The sequence below is a fragment of the Dermacentor albipictus genome, chromosome 9, assembly GCF_038994185.2.
Source record: "Dermacentor albipictus isolate Rhodes 1998 colony chromosome 9, USDA_Dalb.pri_finalv2, whole genome shotgun sequence".
Lineage (NCBI taxonomy): Eukaryota > Metazoa > Arthropoda > Arachnida > Ixodida > Ixodidae > Dermacentor > Dermacentor albipictus.
In genome coordinates, this window is record NC_091829.1 from 62,031,592 (window position 1) to 62,055,442 (window position 23,851).

Here is a 23,851-nt window from a genome sequence, read left to right on the forward strand (position 1 = left end):
CTTGTGGATAAAAAAGTGTTTGTGCGAATTGCTCTGAACAGAAGAATTTTTTTTACGACACACCTTTCAATTTGAGTTCCCCGGATCGAATATAGGCCATGGCGGGCGCATTTCGATGGGGGCGATATGTAAAAACACCTGTGTACTTAGAATTAGGTGCACGTTAAAGAACCTCAAGAGGTCTAAAGTTCCGGAGCCGCTTCACCCAAATTTATCCACAAGATTAATGGGTACTGCAGAGGTACTCAACGGGAATTAGAGAGAAATGCGTATGAAAGCGTAATCTGCGCTAAGTGCTAGGGTTATACAATCTTATGTTGTGTGTATTTATGTTTCTATTAGGAGGTCTATGTAAAACGACGAAGACATTTGTACTCGGGCAATAAAACGTTAAAATTTGTTCAACCTGTGCCGATTATGAAATGCAATGACGAAATTACTCAGGAATGTGGGCAGTCTCAAAGGGCCTGAACACCTCAGCTTTCAAGAACCAAAAAGTACAGAAACCGACACGTGGCGCACGCACCGTACATTTCAAAGATCTGGATGGGCTTTCAGCTATAAAAGTATGCTTGCGATGACGTTTCATACTCGAGAAAAAAAAATGGTCTAATGGTGAGAGCCCCAGGCTGCTGTGCTCCAGGCAGAGGTGCGATTGCAAAAATTCACCGCATTCACAAATCCTACTTACCTACCCACATACCTACCTATGAAAATGTGCTTATAGTCGGGCACAAGAAAAGAATACAAGGTTATATTTACGTTGTCCAACTCAAACAAAAAGTCCACGCACTCGCTCTCCAATTAGCATCGCTTCTTTCCGTGACGTGAATAAGCTCTGCAAGTTCAAAACAACTCTTGGTACATTGATATCTGTGCCATTGTTGGTACATCAGTTCCTGGTTGTTCTGTTAAATTTGATCAGTGATCCTGATATCAGCGCTCAGCCAAAGGTAATAGTTTGCCTTTTAGCAGCGAGCTTTTGTTCTTCGATAAGATTTACATCTTTGTTAGCAGAGCAGCTAAATTAAGCTGTCAGCGCTATCCATGTTTGGTTCTATTTGAAAGGTCATCGGCAGAGACACTATGTTTTCGTTGGTCGAGTTTGCACGGTATTCTTGAGTTGTAACGAACTGTGGAAGTACGCCAAGAATGCTTGGAAATATATGATGACTAGAGGAAAGAAATACTTAAATCAAACGAATAACGAAGACATGCACGAAAGTGAATTCCTCAACGACACCTTAATTCTGCCCTCGGAACGGGACACTTTTCTCAACAAAGATCGGTTGCTTTGAGAGACGCGATATTTCAGTGCTACACGGACGAACCTTCTCCGACTCTGCCTTGATTTCACACAGAAATTTTCAAGCCACGAAGGTACACAATAGTGAAGTGGAACGCAACTGCAGATTTAAAGCGAAGAATTATGGCGAATCCCAGTGATTATTCTAGAAAAAAATAAAAGGTTCTTTTTTCATCGCCGTACGATAATGTGAAGCTGATGTACTGGAAAGTGCATGCCAGCGTTAGAATTTATGACGCCTTGCCACACATTGTGTAATAGAGGTCAGGAACTGAAGCACATAGAAAACGTACATTCCAGCCTAACATTAACTGCGCCACTGTAAGTGACGAAGATTAGCGAGATAATTTCAGACTGTTGATAATTCAGACATGTGCTCAAAATATTAGCGATGGCTTTATGCCGAGACTACATACATTTTCAGTAAAAATTAAAGCAGTGCGAGGATGATGACAACAATAAGAAACGCATACAACAGGACAGCGCTCGCCATATTGTGTGTGTTTTCGATTGTTGCCCTCGTCATCTTGGCTCTGCTTCAAGGTTCTCAAGATCAACCAACTCGTCCGAATCAAGTTGTTCGGGTATATTGTTCCACATGGTCAGACGTGCTAAAATATCATTTGATAATTTTCAACTTATTATTTATTTCTACAGGCACATTTTCTTTCTCTTCCGGTGAAATAGCATGCTGGAGGCGTCTGCCTTCCTGCGCCTCTTCTTGGACAACATTTAATGCTCGTAGCTTACAGAAAGAAACTGAGTTACCAAAGTGCCGGCAAAATATAATAGGATTTATTCACTTGAATCAGGCCAAATGAGGATGCGAAGAGTTTTTGGTTTAGTTGGAGATGTCTGACTCAGTAACAGCGGCACCAAACAGATGAGGAGAAATGGCATGCCTGACATGAAAAGTGCATCTCCTGTCACGCGTAGTCTTCATGCGTGTATCTTCTTTGTTCCATTCAATAATTGCGGCTATTCTCGAGCATATCTTACGTGCAGTCTAAAGTATGGAGAAGCGCAGTCTCCCTGAATTCATGAAATAATACACTCCAACAGCCCCCCAAAAAGTATCACTACTAATGGCACAAATTATTAAGAGCCCTAGTGCTGAATATATTCTTTCCTACGCCGACACGACACCGTGAACAGCACAGCGGGACTACTTGATTGACAGTTCTGACTAACGCCTCTCGTCATTCTGCCGCTCTTACCTCAGCCACCTACTTAGACAAAAATATGTATCTACACGGGTAAATGAGCGTCAGAACTTTCTAACGGATAATCTTCCATCATCGCGACTTGTGCAGAAGCGTGCTTTCATGAGTAGCTGTATTGACGCATCAATTAGGCTGTCTATTGATTAAGCTGACGTAGTACCCGCTGGCCTTCAGCCGGGTGGCACACCGTGTTCAATTGGCCATAATATAATACATTTGAGAGCGTTTTGTAACACAAATTGTTTACAGTTGGGTGCATCGTAGAGGATCATTGCATTGTCTTTATTGCTTAATTAAGGTTGCAGATTTGACAGTACAGTTTCTGAATGTTTCCTTAAAGGTACATGACTTAATTGGAAAGCGCTTTGGCCACCTCGACAAGCTCAGTCGTTGCCAGTAGCAGCGATTGTACGTGCTCGCTGCGCTTTCTGCACTTCCAAGTGCTTATATTCCTCTGACAATAGAGGCAGACAATGGAGGCAAACAAAGCGTAATCAACGAATCAACAACAACGTCTGAATCATCAGACAAGTGCTTCAATCATTCCCATAACTGATCAATAATTGCAGCGTGCGAGTACTCTCAAGTATATTGCAGTAAATCTTATGCTTTTTCCTCTGTCTGTATCGAGTCACTGTGTTGCAACCATGAGTAAACGCCATTCCGCCTGCCAAACGCTCAAAGACATCAGAGCTGCCCCTCCTCTTGAACATTTGGAGGGTTCAGGCATAGTTGCACCACGGTGAGCATTCCGTGCAGTGTACGAGTTGTTTTGCAATGAAACCGTTCTTAATGTGAGCTTACCTGGCGTCGTATTGTAAACTTGCTGATGCTTCTATCATGGCAGCGCAGCTTGTGCTGGGCAGTGTGTGATCGATGCTACTGGTGCACCCCAGGGGCAGGGAAGTAGTGCTACGACTGCACGAGACATCTGTGTGGCATGAAAGTACATAACAGGTGCTTATTCCCAGCTGTTAGAGGCCAGCTCATAAGAATGGAACGTTTCATTTTTGATGGTCGTGGCAAGAAGCTTTTAGTGGTCGTGTAACCCTATTTCAGTGCTAGCGTACGCGGTGCTTTTTTTTTGTATGAAACTTTCTGGAATGCATGCAAGAACTTTGAGACGATGAGAGAGAGACCTGAGCACTCTAAAGATTGTGTGATGTTGGCTTCTTTGGAAGGCTATTACGCTCCACTTCAAACCGCGGACAGAACGTTGTGTTCCAAGCTAAAATGAACATGTTGCTTTCTTGAGCGCGCAACACTTGACAATATATTTCCTGCATCATGCAGTAGTAGGCGCATTAGATGCTTCAAGAAGTTCCCACTTTTTGTTTATCTATCACGAGCATGAGACGTAGTCCGTGTGGATGAGGAGAAAGAAAAAGTGATGTGATACGTTTCAGACAAGATACTATATATTCTTCAATGCTTGCCCAGAAATTGTTGACCTGCTATGATACATGCAGGAACCATTATGAAAGTAATGCGCGTAATAATATCATGACGCGTCTATCCATGGCAGTGCTGCAAAAGCGATAGGGAAATGGGACGAGGATACCGCCCTGCCAACGAACATTTTCGGTATATGGGATATAGACCGAGGATCTGCAAACGTGCGACGTCTGCACAAAGCTTGTGCCGAAGGTGTAGTTGGAAGATCAGACAGAACTTCGAGTTTTGAGCTGTCAAGAATTGTTTGACTGGATTCAAAATTAGCCGGACTTTCTTAACTCTGTCGTAGCTGGAGACAAATAATGCATGTTCCAGTACGACCCAGAATAAAAAGCCAGAGCAGCGCGTGGCACAAAAAATCATCCCCCCACCCCAAGAAAGCGCGTATGAGCAAGTCTCACATCGAAACGATGCTCATTGTCTTCTTTGACGCGCGAGGAATCGTCCATTTCGAGTTTGTACCGCAGGTAAAAACTAAACTCAGCCTTTCACCTGGAGGTACTGAAGAGATTGAAGCACCCTGTCGCGCGCGGGAGGGCTGACACCAAATACACGAGCAAGCTCCACCATGACAATGTCCCCAGCCATACGTCCTTCATCGTTACCTACTTCCTGACGCGGAGCAGCACCACCGCGGTTCCCGTCCCCTTACACTCCCAACTTTGGTATGTGCACCATTTGTTTTTTTTTGTTTGTTTCCCCAACTGAAGTGAGCGCTGAAGGGAAAGCATTGGGAGACCATGGAAAACATACAAAAGCATGTTGCAGCGTTCGTGAGAAACATTGCCATCGAGGACTTTCAGGGTGCCTTCAAGGAGTGGCGGACACGTCTCTGAAAGTGTATTGATGCAGGGGAAATCTTTTGAATAACTTTAACCATTTGTATAGGTCCGGTTAATAAATCCATTTTTCCCAAGAAATGCGCATTACTTTCGTAATGAACCCTGTACATTCGTCAGCCAACGACGTAGTCGCATTTCATAAAGGGGTTATCCGAATCCCACTTGAGCACTGCTGTAGGTGAAGTTGTTAAGGAAACACAGGCGTGAAGCAATGCATGCTTGGGAGCCAACCACGGAAAGCGAAAAATGCTGATTCTCCTTGAATCTAGAGTAGATTCAAATATGGATTGGGTACCAGAAAAGAAGCATCGTCGAATTAATTATGACGCTTACTCACAACCATCCGCGCCTAAAAGATCGAAACCTAATTATCAGGTTTGCGTTATAGTTTCGCACTTTTAATAGTTGAGTCTTCGAAGATTTAACAATGAAAGCATGAGTTATAGGTGTTTTTGCGTGCCATTTGTTTACGGGCCGGCCATTCTCAAATTTCCGGCGAACAACTTTGTAAAGAATTTAAGACAAGGTATGCGCACCTTTAGTGATAGAATGGGGTGGTAATATAACCTGCATTTACCGCATGCAATATAGCAACGTGTTAAATAAACAGGTAACTTTATGGTAAAATACATGTCTTTGCCCCAATTTAAACACATAAATAAGACACATGGAAAACAGGACGGATGTCATGTGCTTGAAACTATGCGTCTATGTCTATCTGTGTCTTACTTTTGTGTGTTTCAACTTGTGGCAAAAAACGCGTCGTTTAGCAAGCGCCAACGAGGCCAACAAACAGTTGTGTTGGAACACAAAGTTACTAATACGTATACGAAAATTTACACTCACGGCCAGCTCCGCCGACGCCGACAGCGGATTTTCTGCGACGCTTGGCCCTTAAGGTTGTCGCGTTAATATTTGAGACTATAATCTAGTACTGCTATGAAGTACTAGGTAAAAACAAGCGAAGCGCAGTTGAAGTCATTGTGCAGTGAAACACTTCAATCAACAATAACCAGCCCCCCCCCCCCCCCAAAAAAAAAAAAAACGAAAAAAAACGTTGCTTCTAAGGGCAAAGCTGGTGCAGTCTTGGTGCTGTTTTTTTAGGGACGTCGCACGATAGCAAACTGGGAATGCCTTCTACGCACCTGTGACTAACACCCCTCGCATAGCCAGAAAATGTCTCTTGGCGCGTGTAGCATTGTGCCTCTCTTTGCACCATGCCCTACCTGACCGCACCTATTCAGGGTGGCAATGTGGGCTTGTTGGTGCTGCATCTTCAAGGGGTGTACGGTAGCGCGATTAGAATAAGGGACAAAAGAAGACACACAGGGACACACACAGCGCTCTGTGTGTCCCTGTGTGTCGTCTTCTGGCGAGTATTGGTTTCGTACTCCTCCTAATTCTACGTCAGGGATTGCTCACGGATAATCCGCGAACTGTCCTCAGCAGGAGCACAGGACTGTTCTGCTCGCGAGTAGCGTTATCACCACCGCGATTTACCATCAGATCATCTCAGCCGTGAGCCGAAATTGATGAGACAGCAGCTACATTTCTTGTATACGAAACTACAAAATGTAGAGCCCAAATTGACAGGGGCAGAACCGTGCACCCTTGAGCCAGCGGCAATTCTCTATAAATGTCTCGTATGCGACTGCAGACGGATTGCTGAGTCACCTGCGAGGTGAGATGTGGTGTACCAGCGGCTGAAAAATCTTAGCACACGTACCGTAGACTGTAGTTGTGCCACTAGCCGCGTAGTAGTGCGTACCCCATGGCTCAGTGCCGGTGGCGTCAGGAATTCTAAAAGGCAAGAAAGATATGCGCATGAACACAGCGGCCTGCGGTGGTAAACAAAGGTGGCTGAACATTTTAGCTGAAGCCAACGTTTCGTCAAGTGGGTGAAACTCATGAGGATTAGTCCACTTTTAAAGAAAGACGTTTGCTTGCAGAATCTTTCAGGTGCTTTGACATATTTCTCAGAGTAGACACACGCGCACCCAGTCTATGTATAACTTACTGCCTGTTGCTCTTTTCAAATATCTGCGCTATTCACCAGGTGAACTTATTTCGCTGCCGTGTGGGTAATGTGCTATTATTTGTACACGTATGTATATTGTTGTTCACATTGCTAATGCAATATTATGGTGCGGCGCATGTGGTTTATATTGTAGGTCTTGTGCCGTCATTCCATCTTGGTCGGTATCTAGACTGGATTATGTCCTTAATAAGAACTTTATGGGAATATTATTAAAATATAATAAAATGAATAAATAAATGCAATGAATAGTATGTTGGGAAAGTGAAGAACTGGTCACAACAACAGTAGTGACGTTTTAAGAGAACCCGCCAAGGCTAAGGAACTAAGCTCCATATGTTTCGCATGAATTCAGTTGAAATTTATTGCATTTGATTGACACAGGTAAGTTCTAATAATTGTATGAATCAAAATTTTCTTTTGGTTTTCCGCTTGAAAAAATTGTGAAAAAACCAAACCTAAAATATACGCGTAAAATAGTCATTTATATGAGGATTTCCAAAGTATCTACTCATAAAAAAGTTTATTTTAGTATGCTGTATTATGTATCAATATTGGGCTCATTAGATGTGACATTAGGTGCAGTTTAGAAAATCATGACATTTTTTAAAGCTCAATAAATTGTAATTTTCATGCTAGTGCTTGAGGTTTTCTTAAAAAATTGTAAAGGGAATGCCATAATTTCAATATCATGCGATTAAAAACACACCACAAGGTTTACGAATCGTGGTGCGGTGATTGAAAAAAATTAAATTATGGGGTTTTACGTGCCAAAACCACTTTCTGATTATGAGGCACGCCGTAGTGGGGGACTCCGGAATTTCGACCACCTGGGGTTCTTTAACGTGCACCTAAATCTAAGTACACGGGTGTTTTCGCATTTCGCCCCCATCGAAATGCGGCCGCCGTGGCCGGGATTCGATGCCGCGACCTCGTGCTCAGCAGCCTAACACCATAGCCACTGAGCAACCGCGGCGGGTGTATGTACGTATGTATGTATGTATGTATGTATGTATGTACGTACGTACGTACGTATGTATGTATGTATGTATGTATGTATGTATGTATGTATGTATGTATGTATGTATGTATGTACGTACGTATGTATGTATGTATGTATGTATGTATGTATGTATGTATGTATGTATGTATGTATGTATGTATGTATGTATGTATGTATGTACACCATAGCCACTGAGCAACCACGGCGGGTGTTGCGGTGATTGCAGAGTAAGATGGCTTCTCTCGCAGTTATGACCTAGGTAGCAGATCCCCGGATAAAGCTTCCTGTTAAAGGCTCGCTAATCGGTATATCACGCCAGGCAGCGTGATTCACAGCAGCCGCCGCAGTCTTCACTTCAGTGTCGAAATCCCATTGTCATCATGCAGTCGCACCACCCTCGCTAATGTATCGACGTCATTTTTGTTCGTTACTAGGCTGCAGGTATGCTGTCGCCATCGTGCCGGGATTATGCCGTCGTTGTCATGCCATCGCTGTCATTGTGTCGTCGTCACACAGACGCTATCATGCATTCGATGTCATGCGGTATAGTCATCATGCCACCTTGGCCGTGCGGTCATCGTCATTGTCGTTTAAACATGAGGTTGTTTTACCGTCATGGTCATGCGTCCTTGTTATACCATGATCATGACTTAAGAATGCGGATGTCATTCTCGTCATGTCGTCGCCCCCTCCCACCCCCATTGTACGACTTTACCATTACATCAATATCATTCCTTAAAATCAAAATTAGGTTATCAGGTTTTACTTGCCAAAACCACGATGTGATTCTAAGGTACGCCGTAGTGGGGGACTCCTGAAATTTTGACCACCTGGGGCTCTTTAACGTGCACTTGAATCTGACTACAAGGGATTTTTTGCATTTCGCGCCCATCGAAATGGGGCCGCCGTGGCCGGGATTCGATCCGACAACCTCGTACTATCATTCCTTCTTATTCCATCTTCATCGCGTTAGCGTCATGCAGTCGTCATGCCTCCAGACTCATAGGTTCCCTTGGTAAGCGAAAGTCATAAAGCGGTACAATATTTGAGCCTGTGGGATGTAGTGGAAATTATCGAAAGCCTAAGAATTATCGCTGCACTCTGAAATGAACGTCACTGCTGCAATATGGCCTGTCACTGCACTGCTCGATAGCGTTAGACACCCGCCGTGGTTGCTCAGTGGCTATGGTGTCAGGCAGCAGACCACAAGGTCGCGGGTCGAATCCCGGTGACGGCGGCCGCATTTAGATGGGGGCGATATGCGAAAACACCCGCGTCGTTAGATTTAGGTGCACGTTGAAAAACCCCTGATGATCGAGATTTCAGGAGTCCTTCATTACGTCCTGCCTTATAATCAGAAAGAAGTTTCGGCACGAAGAACCCCATAATTTAATTAAATTATGTATTTAGATGGACGCCTTTCTGTTTTCTATCTTTAGAAACGAATATGGCGTAGTACGTACGCATTTGACAAACTTGCAAGAGCGCTGAGCACGACAAGCATGTTAGCACCACATCCACCATGCCGTGTGTTTTGAATAACGGCTGAGTTAGTGCGCGTTTCATATATCAGAGCTCTCCTCCATAGTTATAGTGTCATAGTGACGGCATAGTTGTACCACGGGGAGCATTACGCACCGTCTGTGATTTGCTTTGTGCAAACAAATTTTTCCAAACGTTGGCTCACCTAGCGAAGTTTTCCGGAATGGCCGATGCCTCCTCCATTCCAGCGTGGCTTGTACTGGGCTGTGCGTGATTGACGCTGCTGCTGGACACCATATGTAGGGAACTGGTGATTCCGCTTTCAGTGACATGTGTATGGCCTGAGAGAATAACAGAGGTGTTAGCTCGTCTCTGTTCAAGGGTCATTCAACGAGCGTGAACATGTCGTGCTGAAATAAAAACACGGAGATTTAGTTGAGGTTTAGTGATAGGGTAACCTGACTTCATTGCTTCCGTATGTGGTGATCTTTCTGGAAATATGCCTTCAATACCTATGACGAAAGAGACGTGCGTGACGGAATTTATGCACTGTTGAATTTCCCCCAAAATATGTGCTGTATTCAGTACGGGAGAATAGAACACAACAGTGTTCCATGCCGAAGATGAGAGTATGCATTTTTAAGGCGATAGCACTTCGGGCCTCATGAAGCAGATAATTCGGTGTCTGCGGCTGGCGCCGGTGTTGACCGTGTTGTGTGCAAAAAATCATTCCAAATCAGACATACCGCACGCAGGCCTTCCGTGTAGCGCGAAGGCGTTACTGAACTAAATGAAATTAAGTAAAATGCGTCAGAAATATAGTAAAGTACGACTTACACGCACCCAACAGATATGATAGGACCAGATTGTAATTCGAATGTACGAGAAAACATTCATTTACGCGGAAACTCAAGCACAAAGCAAGTTTCCTGCGTTTCTACCACTCTTGTACCACGGGCAGTGGCGTACCCACCACCGAGAATCCATGGCCCACGTAATAGGCGGGGTCTCTTCCAGAAAGCTCGCATTCGTACATAGCTTTTGCAGCCAGCGTTTTCCAGTAAACATTACGGTTACATAAACTGCAGTTACCGAGAAGCGTTAGAAGCAGCCAGGGATATTTGAATGGTATCGAGTTTCACTCCTTAAGGTGAAGCTAAAGCGTCCTTGAAATTTTGTTATGTCTGTAATCGGAGTCAAATCTTGGCTCTACATTTGCCGCAATAAGCATATTCCAGGCTTTACTAAGGTGGCGATGGAAAATATGCAAAATTTCGTAAGCCAGCTTTTGCACAAACCTTAATTGCCTGAACCGTAAAGGCCGCGCTCTCGTTATAGAAAAGCTCCTTAGTAGCGCAGAAAACTAAAGTTTAGCTCGCGTGATTCTGTCTAAATATATGAGAAGTTCGCGGTAATCATTGGACTAAATTTGCCGAGTTCTGTTGCACTTGAAAGATTCCGTTAAAATGTGGTGACTGGAGCAAACCAAGATTTGTGTGGGCTGCGAATGCTTTTATAAATATTTTTCAATATGGAACAATTTCTAAAATATGAACACTATGAAGCTTTCAAATATAATTGGGCAATAAAAAGGATTACATACTTTTGGATACATCTAATATTACCTCTAAAGTGGTCAAAATGATATAATGTGTGGCGCTCTGAAGTATGATACTATGTTGTGGGTAGTTTTTTTGCAACACGCTCGTAAACAGTCAAAATGTTTGGAAGGTAGTAATTCATCAACCAATATTGGCCGCCTCAGGTGCTCTGGCACATGTAGTTTTACAGAGCTGTGATATCTGTTTCTTCGTAGCGGGGAGGGGGGGGGGAACGCAACAAAGTTGTAAACTATGTCCTTGTGAGTTGTGTCGCCCAAGTATCGCTATCGAGCTGTATGACTCACGCACAAGCTTTCCCAATCAGCTATCCTGTTAATTCCGATTGGGGCTACTCATACGGAAACCGACATGATGACGACATGATGACGACATGATGAGGTCCTCTTGTGCAGTAACTGCAACGCTATCGTGGCCTATGTAACTGTTCTTTCCGTTTGTCTTTGTTGACCTTTCTGGTTTCCGCATTTTTATCGCACTAAGTTACTACTTGAATTTCCGTTGAGGCTTGTTAAGGGTTTTCGCGAGTGGCATCTATGGTCTAAGGCCATGCCGTTCATACCCGTGACGTCACTGCCATCGTTGTGGCTGTTCAACGCGTTCCACAAGTCTTCGAAGGAGTCGTCACAAGTCCTAGAATTACCATATGTATTTGTATCGGACTCTTTGCTTCCAGGTAAGGCGGGAAATATGTGATGAAGCTTTTGTAAAAGCAAAATTTGGTACAAGCTAACTGCTATGTTGTTAATGAACGGGATACATGTAATGTTTCATTTTACTCAAATGCTGACTTGCAGGCTGGCCCAAGGGAAACCCTGTTTAATTCGTGTAGTGGGAAACGCCTCTTTGACATGCACGAACGTGCAAGTCAAGTTTAGTTTGCTTTAGTGGAGAACTTGAGATTTTGTTCACTTACTGCGTTTCTGATTAGTGCTTTGTAGTTGGGTACAGGTGTTCGGTTTTCAAATTGTCGTGGCGTTGACTCGTGGAGGAGAATCGCAGTGATAATTTCCGAATAGGCACACCGAAAATTATTTATCTAATCGTCTTTAACATAGGGTGAGGCTCAAAAGAAGAAGCTGCGTGAACTCCTTGTGTGCTTTATTCAAAGCAGCGCTGTAATAAAAGGAGATGCTCCTTCCGCGTCAGATTGGATTCGAAATCGCCATGCTGGCATTACGATTTTCACGGCACTTTAAATGAATGACCAAACGTGGATCCGTGCCTCGAGGAATCTATCTTATAAATAATAAAAATTGCGAGCAACATGGCTTCCCCAGAGTAATACAGAACCGACCGTTGCCTCTTATGGAAGACTCAGTTTGAACACGTGAGAAGAAAAGGACGCAGTCAGTTGAAGTGAAGCATATGTGACAAAATGTGTTCTTTCCAGTTTGCTTCACGTGTGACCTGTGCAGCTGCCTTTCCGATAAATTAAGTTGAGTTACAGGGTATGAACAAGGCGCAATTGCAGACATAAGCCTCTGAAAGAAAACGTGAATGAAGATACGCGCATCTACAGTTGTAAACCGCAAATCATTCTAACATGAGACTTCTTTACCGTGGCAGCAAAAAAAAAAAAAAAGTTGTCGAAGGTTTACTTCTTAAAACCTGCTTTAGAGCTTAAATATACTTGTAACTTTTGCTTCAGCTAACGAAGCAAGACATCTCCAAGGTGACAGCCGCACGATGATGAGTGGCACGTGTGAACGGTTAGGGAGTGCTTTTAGGTTAGGTGTTAGACAAACTCTCGTATAGCGGGCGCATCGGTTGGCCGTGACAGTCACGCATCATGAGATGGCAATTCAGGAATCGCCCGACGTTTATGCGCAAGCGCGAGCAAAAGCGGATGCGAGAGGGAAGATATGGGGGCTTTCTGACTTTGCCAAGGTAGTGCGAAGGAGTAATTTCTTTGCCTGTTTTGTATGCGTTTGTCCCGGTAGTGTTGGCATTGCGGAATGAGGTCGCGGGCTGGAACTGCCCATGCACTAGCTTGTTTATGCTCCGACACTAGCTGCCGGCGTGGTAAATCAGGTGAAGCAGTGGGCACTGACGGGCCATGTGGTGATCGCTGTTTCTAAAGGTACATCGCACGTACGCGAATCCAAGAATCTCAAGACACGTCGGATGCGCCTGGTTTGATTCGGTTTCGCTGGCTCCGCGGCTCCCGCCTACCGATATTCGCACATTATTTTCTTAAAGACGTTTATTTAGCTCAAAGAGGACCATTAGCAAAATATGCTTTTGTAAAGTTGCGGCGAGCAGCATTCGAAAAGCCCGACACGAACGAAATGGTGCTTCACCGCCTGGGTTTCTATAACGGGCACGTAGACCAGTGAGTGCTTTTGCATTTCACCATCAGAGATGATAGGCCGTTGTTCCAGGAACATCAGGGGTGACCTCGAACTCGGCAGGCCAATGCCGTTGCCACTGTGCCACCGGAAGAGGTGTGCGACGCGGTGACCAAACACGGGCGACGAACATGTTCCATAAAAGCATTTGCTGCCCGCAGTGACATAACTTTGGGCCTTAGATAAACAGCCGCAACTATGCTTCCCGTGAAGATATTTTGGCATCACCCGTGCATCGACGCGCTAAAAAAGCTAAGAATGTCGCCAATGGACGTCGGCTGAAGTTGTCTGTCAAAAGCCCGCTTTGAAGTAAGAACAAATCTATAACTATCAACGCCTCCGCTCTGGGAAATACCTATACGGGAACAATATTCATCGAGAATTTTTACAAGCGGCAAGACTCCCGTAGGGCTACAGTCGGGAGTGCCCGAAGAGCCCTCGAAGAATTCTTGGATTGTGTTCGGAGTTACTTCCTCGCGGAAGGTAAACGCAGAAGGCGTGTTTCCACTGTTACTTTCTTCAGCCATAGCTGTTTTGGCGCCTCTGGAGCATTAGCGTCTGTTTCGGGAAAGAAGCAGGTGGAATCATAGTGCATGCGCAGACAATGACGATGAGTAAAGAGAACAAACGAAACGATTGGCGCTTTGGAAACTATAAGGCAGCCATAGAGAGAGCTCAAGTGAAAAAAAAAAGAAATTCGATAGAGTGGCGCCACTATCTCGACGCTAAAATGCTAATCTTTTAATGGCAAAAGAGGCGTTCTAATAAGTCGCGCTGTCTTGCTACCAAATGATCAAAACCGTGTAAACTCCACTCCCACTTCAAAAGTTTTGAAATGTTTTTTTAAGGGGAAAGCGCTTCATGGGTCATGGGTCGAAACTAAATTTGACCGTCTGGCATTATCGAATCAAAATTCAAGTGCAAGCGCCAGTATTTCTTCACCAATAAAAAAGGAAAGAGTTCGATCACCTTTGTTCGCGTTGAGTGGATGCCCTTCTAAATAAGCAGTGTCGCCAAAAAGTCTGTGCGTGCGGTTTCTCCGGTTTTGTTCCTGCCTGGCGAGCAGTCTACACGTACGTGTCTTATGACGTTTTTAAGAGTATCAGTACGCCTTCGTGAACTGAAAATGCATCTGGTGTTGTAAGTTGGCGCTGTCTGTTTGCCTAATTTGCATTTCCGTGTCCCTCTCATTCTGTCCTAGAGAATATATAAAAACCCATGCAGCTACGTTCGTCGAATTAAGGGCTAAAAATCATTCAGGGAACCAGCGTGTGCCTCCCAATGGTCTTCATAGACTTGCCACGGCCGTTCTAGCGGGCCTTTAACTACGCAGAAACAGTGGCGATGCATAGGCGACCGAACAAGAGCACAAGAGAAAAACGAGTTAAGCGAAAATAGTAATAATAGAAAGTGACAACGCATTATGATGACGATGTCAAAGTAATTTAAGGAATTTCTTGCGAGCGCGCAGACTATCGCCTCCATCCTCTTTAACGTAGGCTAAAGGGACTTTAATCTTTTACTTTTACTTCTCTAAGTGAAATGCTACGGCTTCCAGGGGAAAATTGGTCCATTTTACATAATTCTGAAATTATATATATATATATATATATATATATATATATATATATATATATATATTTATATATATATATATATATATATGGGAAACAGTTTCATTTCCAGAACTCTATCTAGTAAAGCGTACGCAGTTTGTCACCGGTCCATGAAGGGCCGCTTCTGCGGTCGAGGTTAGAGAGGTCATGCTTTTTTCGATGTTGGCATTGACGAGCTCTTCTTCCACCCTTCTTGCGTGGGCAGCGGGCGTGTTTTTTTTTTGTTTCTTGATTCTGTGAACACGTGGTGACCATCGACAGCTTGAGTGCATTTTTTTTGTCTGTGTGTGGAAATATTGGAATATGCATACTGAAAAGATTTTGCGCCAAAAAACACAACACACAAAAGAAAGACGACAACACCACGGGCGCTACTTCAACTGTTTAATGAGGGTGAAAGCACTCGACATATATAGCCTTCCAAGACACCGCGCATGCGTACAAGGCAACATGGAGTACATAGTTTTATCAAAGTAGGCGTGATAGAAACTTCAGCTCAGCCTCGTAAAGAAAAACCGAAGTATCGCTAACACAGTTAGGACCCGCTTTCTTGATGTAGAAGGCTTCCAATGTTTCACGCGATGTCTGATGTTTGCCTCTACCCAGAATCCTCGCTTCGCGGAACCGTGGAACGCAATCGGTGCAAGCCCTGCAGTGATCAACAAGTCGCTCACCTTCATTATTTTATTTCCCTGTGGCAGAAACGCTTTTGAAGAAGGTGAAGGCTGGGGTAAGCAGGGTAGAGCCGAAGAAGAAAGAGTGGCCTGTAGTGGTACCCTACATCTATAAAGCCACGCACAGCCTGAAAAAAGTGGCGAACCGGTATAATGTACCGGTGGTGTTCTCCGCTCCCCAAAAGCTTGCCCAGCTAAGCCGTCGCATAACTTGCGAAAGCCAAAGGCCTGGCTGTCAGAAGAAGCATGGCCAGCGTTTCGTAAAGTGTGCCACAAACGTCGTGTATGAAATTCCTCTGTCCTGCGGAAAATCTTACATTGGGCAGACGGCGTTGTGTCAACGACCGGCTTAGGGAACATGCAAAAGGTATAAAAAATAATGAAGGTGAGCGACTTGTTGATCACTGCAGGGCTTGCACCGATTGCGTTCCACGGTTCCGCGAAGCGAGGATTCTGGGTAGAGGCAAACATCAGACATCGCGTGAAACATTGGAAGCCTTCTACATCAAGAAAGCGGGTCCTAACTGTGTTAGCGATACTTCGGTTTTTCTTTACGAGGCTGAGCTGAAGTTTCTATCACGCCTACTTTGATAAAACTATGTACTCCATGTTGCCTTGTACGCATGCGCGGTGTCTTGGAAGGCTATATATGTCGAGTGCTTTCACCCTCATTAAACAGTTGAAGTAGCGCCCGTGGTGTTGTCGTCTTTCTTGTGTGTGTTGTGTTTTTTGGCGCAAAATCTTTTCAGTATGCAAGATCACCAACTAGCCCAGCAGTTAACCCTTCTATTGGAATATGCTTCGCGCACGACTATAGCCGTGAAGCCTACATGGCTTTCCTTGGTGTTCTATCGCTTCTGCTGGCTGCCTCACACGTGGATGCACCCATTCTTTGTTCAGGCATGTCATGAAATGCGAATGGTGGACAGATGACAGGTCCGGGACCCTGCAGCCCATTTGGACTTTGGTCCCGCTTTGCCTTATTTCCAGCAGAACTTGTTGCTGGGGGAGTTGGTTGAGATCTAACGAATACATTGCTGCGCCAAAAGGAACATAAAAACTTTGGAGGGAGAGTAAGAAACTACTCTCGACCGCTATCACAACTCAGTGCTCAACCTGTCGCTTCTTATTCTCCGTCCTAAGTCTTTATTTTCCTTTCGGCACCGTTATATATTCGTTAGATCTTATTTCGAGCGTAGGTTTCGTGCAGTACGTCGACACGCTGAGAACAGATATAGACCCACCAAGTCAATTTTATACCTGAGGGAGGCCAGGCGGAAGCAGAAGAAAATACATTGCCACATGGACCAAGCATACAACGAACAATGAAACTAATTCTGTAACTAGTTGGACCCCTACAAAGCACTATCTCGCGTAAGGCTTAATCTCCAGAGCGTACGCGTTTCTGCTCGGCAACGCAACCACTTTAACGCACAGGCTCTCCACTAAGGCTGTCGAGAAGTCAATGTTGGAGAAGAACTTTGTGAGAGAATTGCAGGTGACAGATTGTTACGAAAGGATCTTTAATTGCACGAAGTTCCCTTCACGCAAGCTTCGGCAACGGACGAACCTTTCTACATGGAAGAATAGGAGGCTGCTCTAGCCATTTGCAGGCATTCCTCTTCGTCCCTGATTAGATAATATAGCGCACGCTGCTGTACGCCTTCTTGGACATGAAGAGCGAGAGGTCCTGCTGTGTCATCCCAACGTTTCTTGGAGTGACGGAAAGAGTCCCCTTGAACTCAACTCATATCTGCCTCTTGCTCTCGCCAGCTTTGTTGGCAAGGTAATTGAGAGGATGATCCCAACGCGCCTCGAGTTGTTTTTTGAGCACTGCAATGTTTATGCAGACGTGATGACCGGCTTTCGTCGGTCGACAACGTCAATAATTTTGCGTATTCAAGAACAGGATACACCCAAACGCCTCTGCTTAGCGCTGTCGTAAGACGTGACTGGCGCTTATTGTAACGTTTCACGTGAAGCCATCGTTGACGCGCTCGTGTTTGTTCAAATCGGAGGTCACGCTATTCGCTTAATTGGGAGCAACCTGACCCGAATGAGCTTTTTATTTGGATTCACCGAGGATGGTGAAATTACCGGTCACTACACCACGTATTGTACAAAATAGCTCTGATTCGGCTCGCGGAATCCCTGCCATACTCGGTCAGACTATCAATTTATGCAGATGACATTTCCATCTGGGCTTCAGGAGTAGCTGCTCCGCAGGTTCACACAAGATTACAAAAGGCTGCAACGCTGACGTATGCATATGTTAAGAGACAGCTCCTCGGCATCTTAACAGCAAAATGCGCATTAGTCACCCTAATGCGAAAATGAATGGGCGGATAACCGGTGGCTATTAATGCCCATCCTATCATGCACAAGAGAACGCATGAATGTTTGGAAATCATCGTTGACCGCGAACTCTTGTGGACACCACCATGAAACCTATGTCACCATTTAAAAACAATGGATGGAAAACATGGAGACCGTCGATGTGTTCCGTCTTCAATTGTACAAAGCACTCTTCATGGATTGCTAGAGTTGCAGCACTCCGCTGTTGTTAAGGACCCGGAAGACAAATTTCAGAGTGCTTGGGAGCATGCAAGTTCGTTCATTGATTCATTTGTTCGAATAAAGTAACATAAAGCATATAAAGGAACATAGGACGACCAGGAAAGAAGATTGTTCGGGCTCCCACACGTCCACTTCCGGTAATATTTGAGACTATATTGTAGCACTGCTGGGAAGTACTAGGTAAGGACAAGAAGAGCAGCACAGTTAAATTCACCATGCAGTTAAACAGTTCAATCAACCATAAGCGGCGCCTTGAAAAAACACGTTTCTTCTAATGGCAAAGCTGAAGGAGCCTTGCTGCTGTTTTTTAGTGACGTCGATACAATAGCAAACTGGGAATCCCTGCTTACTCTCCTAATTACTGGCTTACTAGTACTGTCCTCAGCAGGAGTACAGTACCGTACAGACGCGAGTAGCGCTATCGCCGCAGCGATTCACCCATCAGATCATCTCAACCGTGAGCCCAAGTTCACGAGGCAACAGTTACATTTCTTGTATTAGAAACTATGCAGAATGTAGAGCCCAGATTGACAGGTGCAGAACCATGCACCCTTGAGCCAGCGGCGCTGCTCTAGAAATGTGTCGTATGCGACTGCAGACGGATTGCTAAGTCACCTGCAAGGTGAGACGTGGTACAGCGGCGGCTGAAAAATCTTACCACATGTACCGTAGAGTGTAGTTGCGCCACTAGCCTGGTAGTACTGCGTAGTCCATGGCTCAGCCCCGGTGGCGTCAGGAATTCTAAAATGAATGAAAAATACGGACATGAACAGTGTGGCCTGCGTTGGTAAACAAAGGTAGCTGAAGATTTTAGCGGAAGCCAATGTTTCAACAAGGGGGCGGAAATCGTGAGGATCAGCACCCTTTCAACGGGAGACGTTTGCTTGCAGAATCCTTAAGGCGCACAGTCGTGTTGCTCGGGGGCAGATTCACGCGTGCCCTGTGCATGTATGGTTTACGGTCTCTTGCTCTTTTGAAATATCTGCGCTAAGCTTTAGGTGAACATTATTTGCTATTGTGTGGGTAATGGGTTATTTCTATACCTATATTTATTGCTATTGTTGTTCACATGGCTAGTGGGATTTTATGGTGCTGCTCAACTCTTCTTGTTTACGTTGTAAATTATGTCAGCTTTGCTGGCCTCTAGACTAGTTTATGTCCTGATTAGGTTAGAACTTTGTGGGCAAATGAATAATGAAAACCCGTCAAGCAAAGGAACAATGTTCTTTATTATCTTCCGCGTGAATTCCGTTGAAATATATTGCATTTGATTGACGCACTTAAATTCCGAGAATTGTCTGAATAAAAATTTTGGTTTTGGTTTCCAACTTGAAAAAATAATGAAATCACCAATCCTAAAATCGACGCGTAAGATCGTTGGCAGTTCTGCAAGCATTTCCAAAGCGTCTACTCATAAAATAGATTATTTCTGAGTGCTGTGTAATACATGAATTTTGGGCACTTTAGATGTGATATTAGGAAAGTTTAAATCATCATAACATTCTTTAAAACTTAATTAAGTTCTAAATTTCATACTTGCGTTTGAATTTTCTTAACAAATCGAAAATGAAATTCCTTTAATTTCAATATTTTTTTTAATACGACACAAGGTTTACCAATGTTGTTGCGGTGTTTGCGGAGCAAGACGATTCATTCTCTCCCATTTACGCCCTAGGTAGCAGATCCCCAGATAAAGCCTCCTGTTAAAGCCAGCACCATATTGTGAAAAGAAGAGCTGATACTCGTAGCTTCAGGTATCATAACTTCAATCCATCGCACAAGTTCGTCAATTCAAGCATAACTGGGCCATACACGGCGTTCCATGACGTCTAAATTTGTTGCTCTATTGAAAGGAATTCCTACAGAAGTTTGGCTCACCTAGCATCATTTCCCAGAATGCCCGATGCTTCCTCCGTGCCCGCGTGGCTTGTACTGGCCACTGTGTATTTGCCATCGCCGCTGCTGCTGTAGACTGGAAGTGTGAAACTGCTGCTTCCAGTGTCTCTGTTGTGTGCATACCCTGAAATGAGAGGTGTTGGATCCACACTGTATCACATTCCCTGCTATGAACGCGAGGGGACCAATAAGTTTTCGTAAGAGTATTGATGCTAATAAATCCCAACAGCAGTGCTTCCGTCTAGAATGCTTCTCTACATGCAAGCAAGAAAAGCCTGGAGGCACAAAGTGGCGCCACGAAAAAGACAAGTATGCGCATTGGGAGTTATTCATTGTTTTATTCCTTGGCCTTTGATGCCTAGACTAGAGCATGGTTGACCTTACAAAGCCTGATTTTGGTTTGCTAGCTTCTGGTGTTTGTATAATGCATTATCTCCGTGATAGTCTACTAGGCGTTAACCATCGCTTTGACTTATCACACAATAAGATTGAACGTGCATGTATAGACCAATGGCTACATACTAGTGTTCTGCTGTTATTCAAAAATTTAACCACAAGAAAACCGCATGGTTCTATAGTAATTTATTGCACTCGTATCGGCTGCTTATCTTTAGTTTATCTCACTTAATGGGAAAGCTTTTTGTCAGATCAACGGCTTTGGCTTAGGCGAGCCCTAACATAAGCTTTCTATCTTTTGCCTATGTGTTTATCTCGAAATGCAAGAAAAGGTTCATGAAAGAGAAAATTGTCATCCGCCAGGCCAAGAAAGATTTGTCCTGATCCGACATGTTGTTAAAAAAAACAAATTTCTTTTGTAAACTGCAAAGCTTTCATTCTCGGAAATCCGCATAGTTTTCCCGTACATCTATGGTGTACGCGTGCGCACAACAATTCGTTCCTTCAAGAAATTGAGCTTAGCGTCGGACACGTGGTCATGTCGAGGACGGATCCAGCGTAGCCTTAGGTTTTTAAAGCTTTTTTTATCTGTGTAAGAAATTGTCAAAATTGTGATACAATAATGCACAGTTGTCTTCGTCTGCGTCTGGCATTCCTACATTCCATCCAATTATTACCACTATTTTGTAGAACTTTTTTTGTCAAGTCTAAGGTAACAACTAGATGCGCAGCCGAGCTGAACTCATCATGCGATTATGCACTTTAATAAAGAGCTCCAAAAACAAGCACTGCTACTAATGCAAGGCTTGAGGAGCGTTACCACTGATTTCATACGTTGCGACGTAGACATGATATGTTGAACAGCAAACCGAGACAACCTGTCTCGTAGTTGCGAGAAATATATCTTACATGGCCAGGTAGCGTCTTATAGTGCATGTTGCATTCCGCCTCTTTAATTGTCAACGCTAAACATTATAAATGCACATATAGCTGCCATGAGTCTGGTAAATGGGCATCAGGAATTGCTCAAGTGTAATCTACAAACTATTCTAGCGATTAGAACAGAATCGCAGACGTGCGTGCAGCTTGATCAACGCAGCGAATAGTCTGTTTGATCTTGTCCCAGGGGAACCTAATTTAATGCAATGGCAGTTGAATTTAGAATATTCTGCTCAGATCTACATGCGCAGAACTGTGCTCCTGAGAGAAAGTGGGGATGTTGTTTGAATGCATCGTGTGCGAGACCAGACATCAGATTCCTCAATCGCCAGCAAGACGGGGCGTGGTAGACCAACGTGTAAAAGCTTTGCCACACGTACCCTGGATGGTGGATGTGCATGCAGTCGTGTAGTACTGCGCGTTGTTTTGGTGAACCCGCATGGTCTGAGGATTTCTAAAACAGAAAACAAATGAACAGTAAGCCCTGAGGTGATTAACAGTGGCGTGAGAAAGGTTGTTTCCGAGGCCAACATTTCGGCAAGTTGATGCAACTCATGAGCACAAGTCCCCTCCTTGAAACGTTTGCGCCCTGCGACCATAAGCTACACACATACATTGATCTGATACAATATACTGCCAGCTACGAGATCGAATTGAACAAAAAAGTTATTTGGCAAGACAAAGGACCAAGCTATTACATATATACCAAGGTATAAGATCAATAAACCAAGTCAGTATCATGGTATTACAGACATTGTATATTTGAATAACGACTTGCTCATTAATGGAACACTTAATGTTACATTTGTGCGAAAACACGCCTAATGCCTTACCTAACGACCACAAATACTGGCGATCACAGCGATGCCTCTATGAGCAGAACTTGGAAAGAACGCTACAGGTGGTTGTCCCAAAGTGAACGTTCCTTGACGGCGCTCCATATTACAAGTGGTTTCCGATGCACTGATCAGGCCACCTACAACAATGCATGAGCGGGGAACCAGTGTCTAACAAGCATTTCTCTGTTCGCCGCCTCTTGGTCACCCTCCTACTTGCAGATGTTCACGGGACTTCCAGAAGTCTGCCTGGGCTACACATGTGTCGTCATACTTAGGACATAAGGGTCTTGGTGATTATTACGAGCAGGCCTCGATAGTCCATATCACATTTTCTCGCAACATTACCTAGAAGGACATCTGGCGACACCGTGTATGCGAGTTTTCTGTCGGACGTCGTGATGCCTATGGAATGTCGGGATATTATAGAGGTCCACGGCGTTATCTAGAACGTTGCATAGCCTGAAAGATGTTTATGGCTGCCTTGATATAGATTTCTTCAAATGAAACTTTCGTAAAATGTTTTGATACACCGGCAGTATACGTCTCGATAAAGTTTTCTCACCTAGAGTACATAGCATACGCTGACAAACTGTTGCAATGCTTACGGAAATCTGTTCTCAAACGTGAGCGACCTGCTGACACTCTGTGCTTTCATATATTTGGACGTAAAATCACATGCCCTCCTAACTGAGCAATAATTATGCGTATGTAGCAATAAACAAAAAGCAGCTAATAACGTACTGATTTAGGAAAAGATTTTAACCGTCATTTTCCTTCGCTTGCCAGGCGTGCATTGAAACTGTAGTGGCTCTGCGAGAACGACGCCCAAAGTGACCCCATCGCACATTACAATGCATGCAACAAGAAGTGCAGCGCCAATGTATCTTCTAGGTAATATAGTCGGAACCCACATAGCTTCTGTTTTGCAAGATCGCGCTCTTTCTTAAGCGCATACTGTGATTTGTCTTCGGGTAAAAAATGAATATACCGAATTCATGGGTGTCCCAATGGTGGCCTAAGCAGGCGCTCATATGAATACACCGAATACACTTGGCTGCAGGCCCGAGGGTATAGACTGAGTTATGTATATATCCGGAGTCGTCTTAAGGTGCCTTTTTGAGAGTTCACAACAACACACTTTGTATACGATAAGAGAACTGACGCAATGTGCACACAATGACGTTTCAAAAAGGGAAGCCAGGTAATACTCCACGCAAGCAGCAAGTACCACAGAACCTAACATAAACCAATGATTGGTGCCCTGAAACTGTCGAGACATTGTGGTATATGTTCGGCCTATGAACTCAAAGCTCGCCCGACAAAACAGTGACGCCTGTCATTTAGCGATTGTTCATGGTGGACACACGTACACAAATCTAACTATCAGGGAAACGAAGAAGAGCCATTTCTCAAGCGTCCAGGCCAACCTGCCACCGCCGGTTTTGTCGCCCTAGCGCAAGTTTCTTTTTTTTTGAGCACACGCTACATTCGCGGGATAAACTTAGATTCACTGTTTCATTTTATGAGAATTTATTTAAAATAACATCTTGCTCCTCACTATCAATATGAATTTCATAAGCTGAAGCAAGTAAACAGGC

General features: G+C 44.2%; 1 protein-coding gene across 13 annotated transcripts in view; it reads right to left on the reverse strand.

Moving 5' to 3' along the window:
* The window catches only part of LOC135921394 (sericin 1-like), a 189,994-nt gene that overhangs the window by 127,150 nt on the left and 38,993 nt on the right, over window positions 1–23,851 (reverse strand). For 8 of the 13 annotated variants that reach the window (XM_070526102.1, XM_070526104.1, XM_070526101.1 and 5 more), the window contains 5 exons: window positions 21,795–21,868; window positions 20,062–20,203; window positions 18,842–18,924; window positions 9,552–9,687; window positions 6,553–6,626 (listed from right to left, as the gene is read on the reverse strand). The exons of 2 other annotated variants lie outside the window; for them this stretch is intronic. In XM_070526102.1, coding sequence (XP_070382203.1) covers window positions 6,553–6,626; window positions 9,552–9,687; window positions 18,842–18,924; window positions 20,062–20,203; window positions 21,795–21,868 — 509 coding nt within the window. Of the gene's footprint in view, window positions 1–3,333; window positions 3,461–6,552; window positions 6,627–9,551; window positions 9,688–18,841; window positions 18,925–20,061; window positions 20,204–21,794; window positions 21,869–23,851 lie in introns of all 13 variants that reach the window. 3 more of the 13 variants (XM_070526107.1, XM_070526099.1, XM_070526106.1) reach the window with 3 other exon arrangements.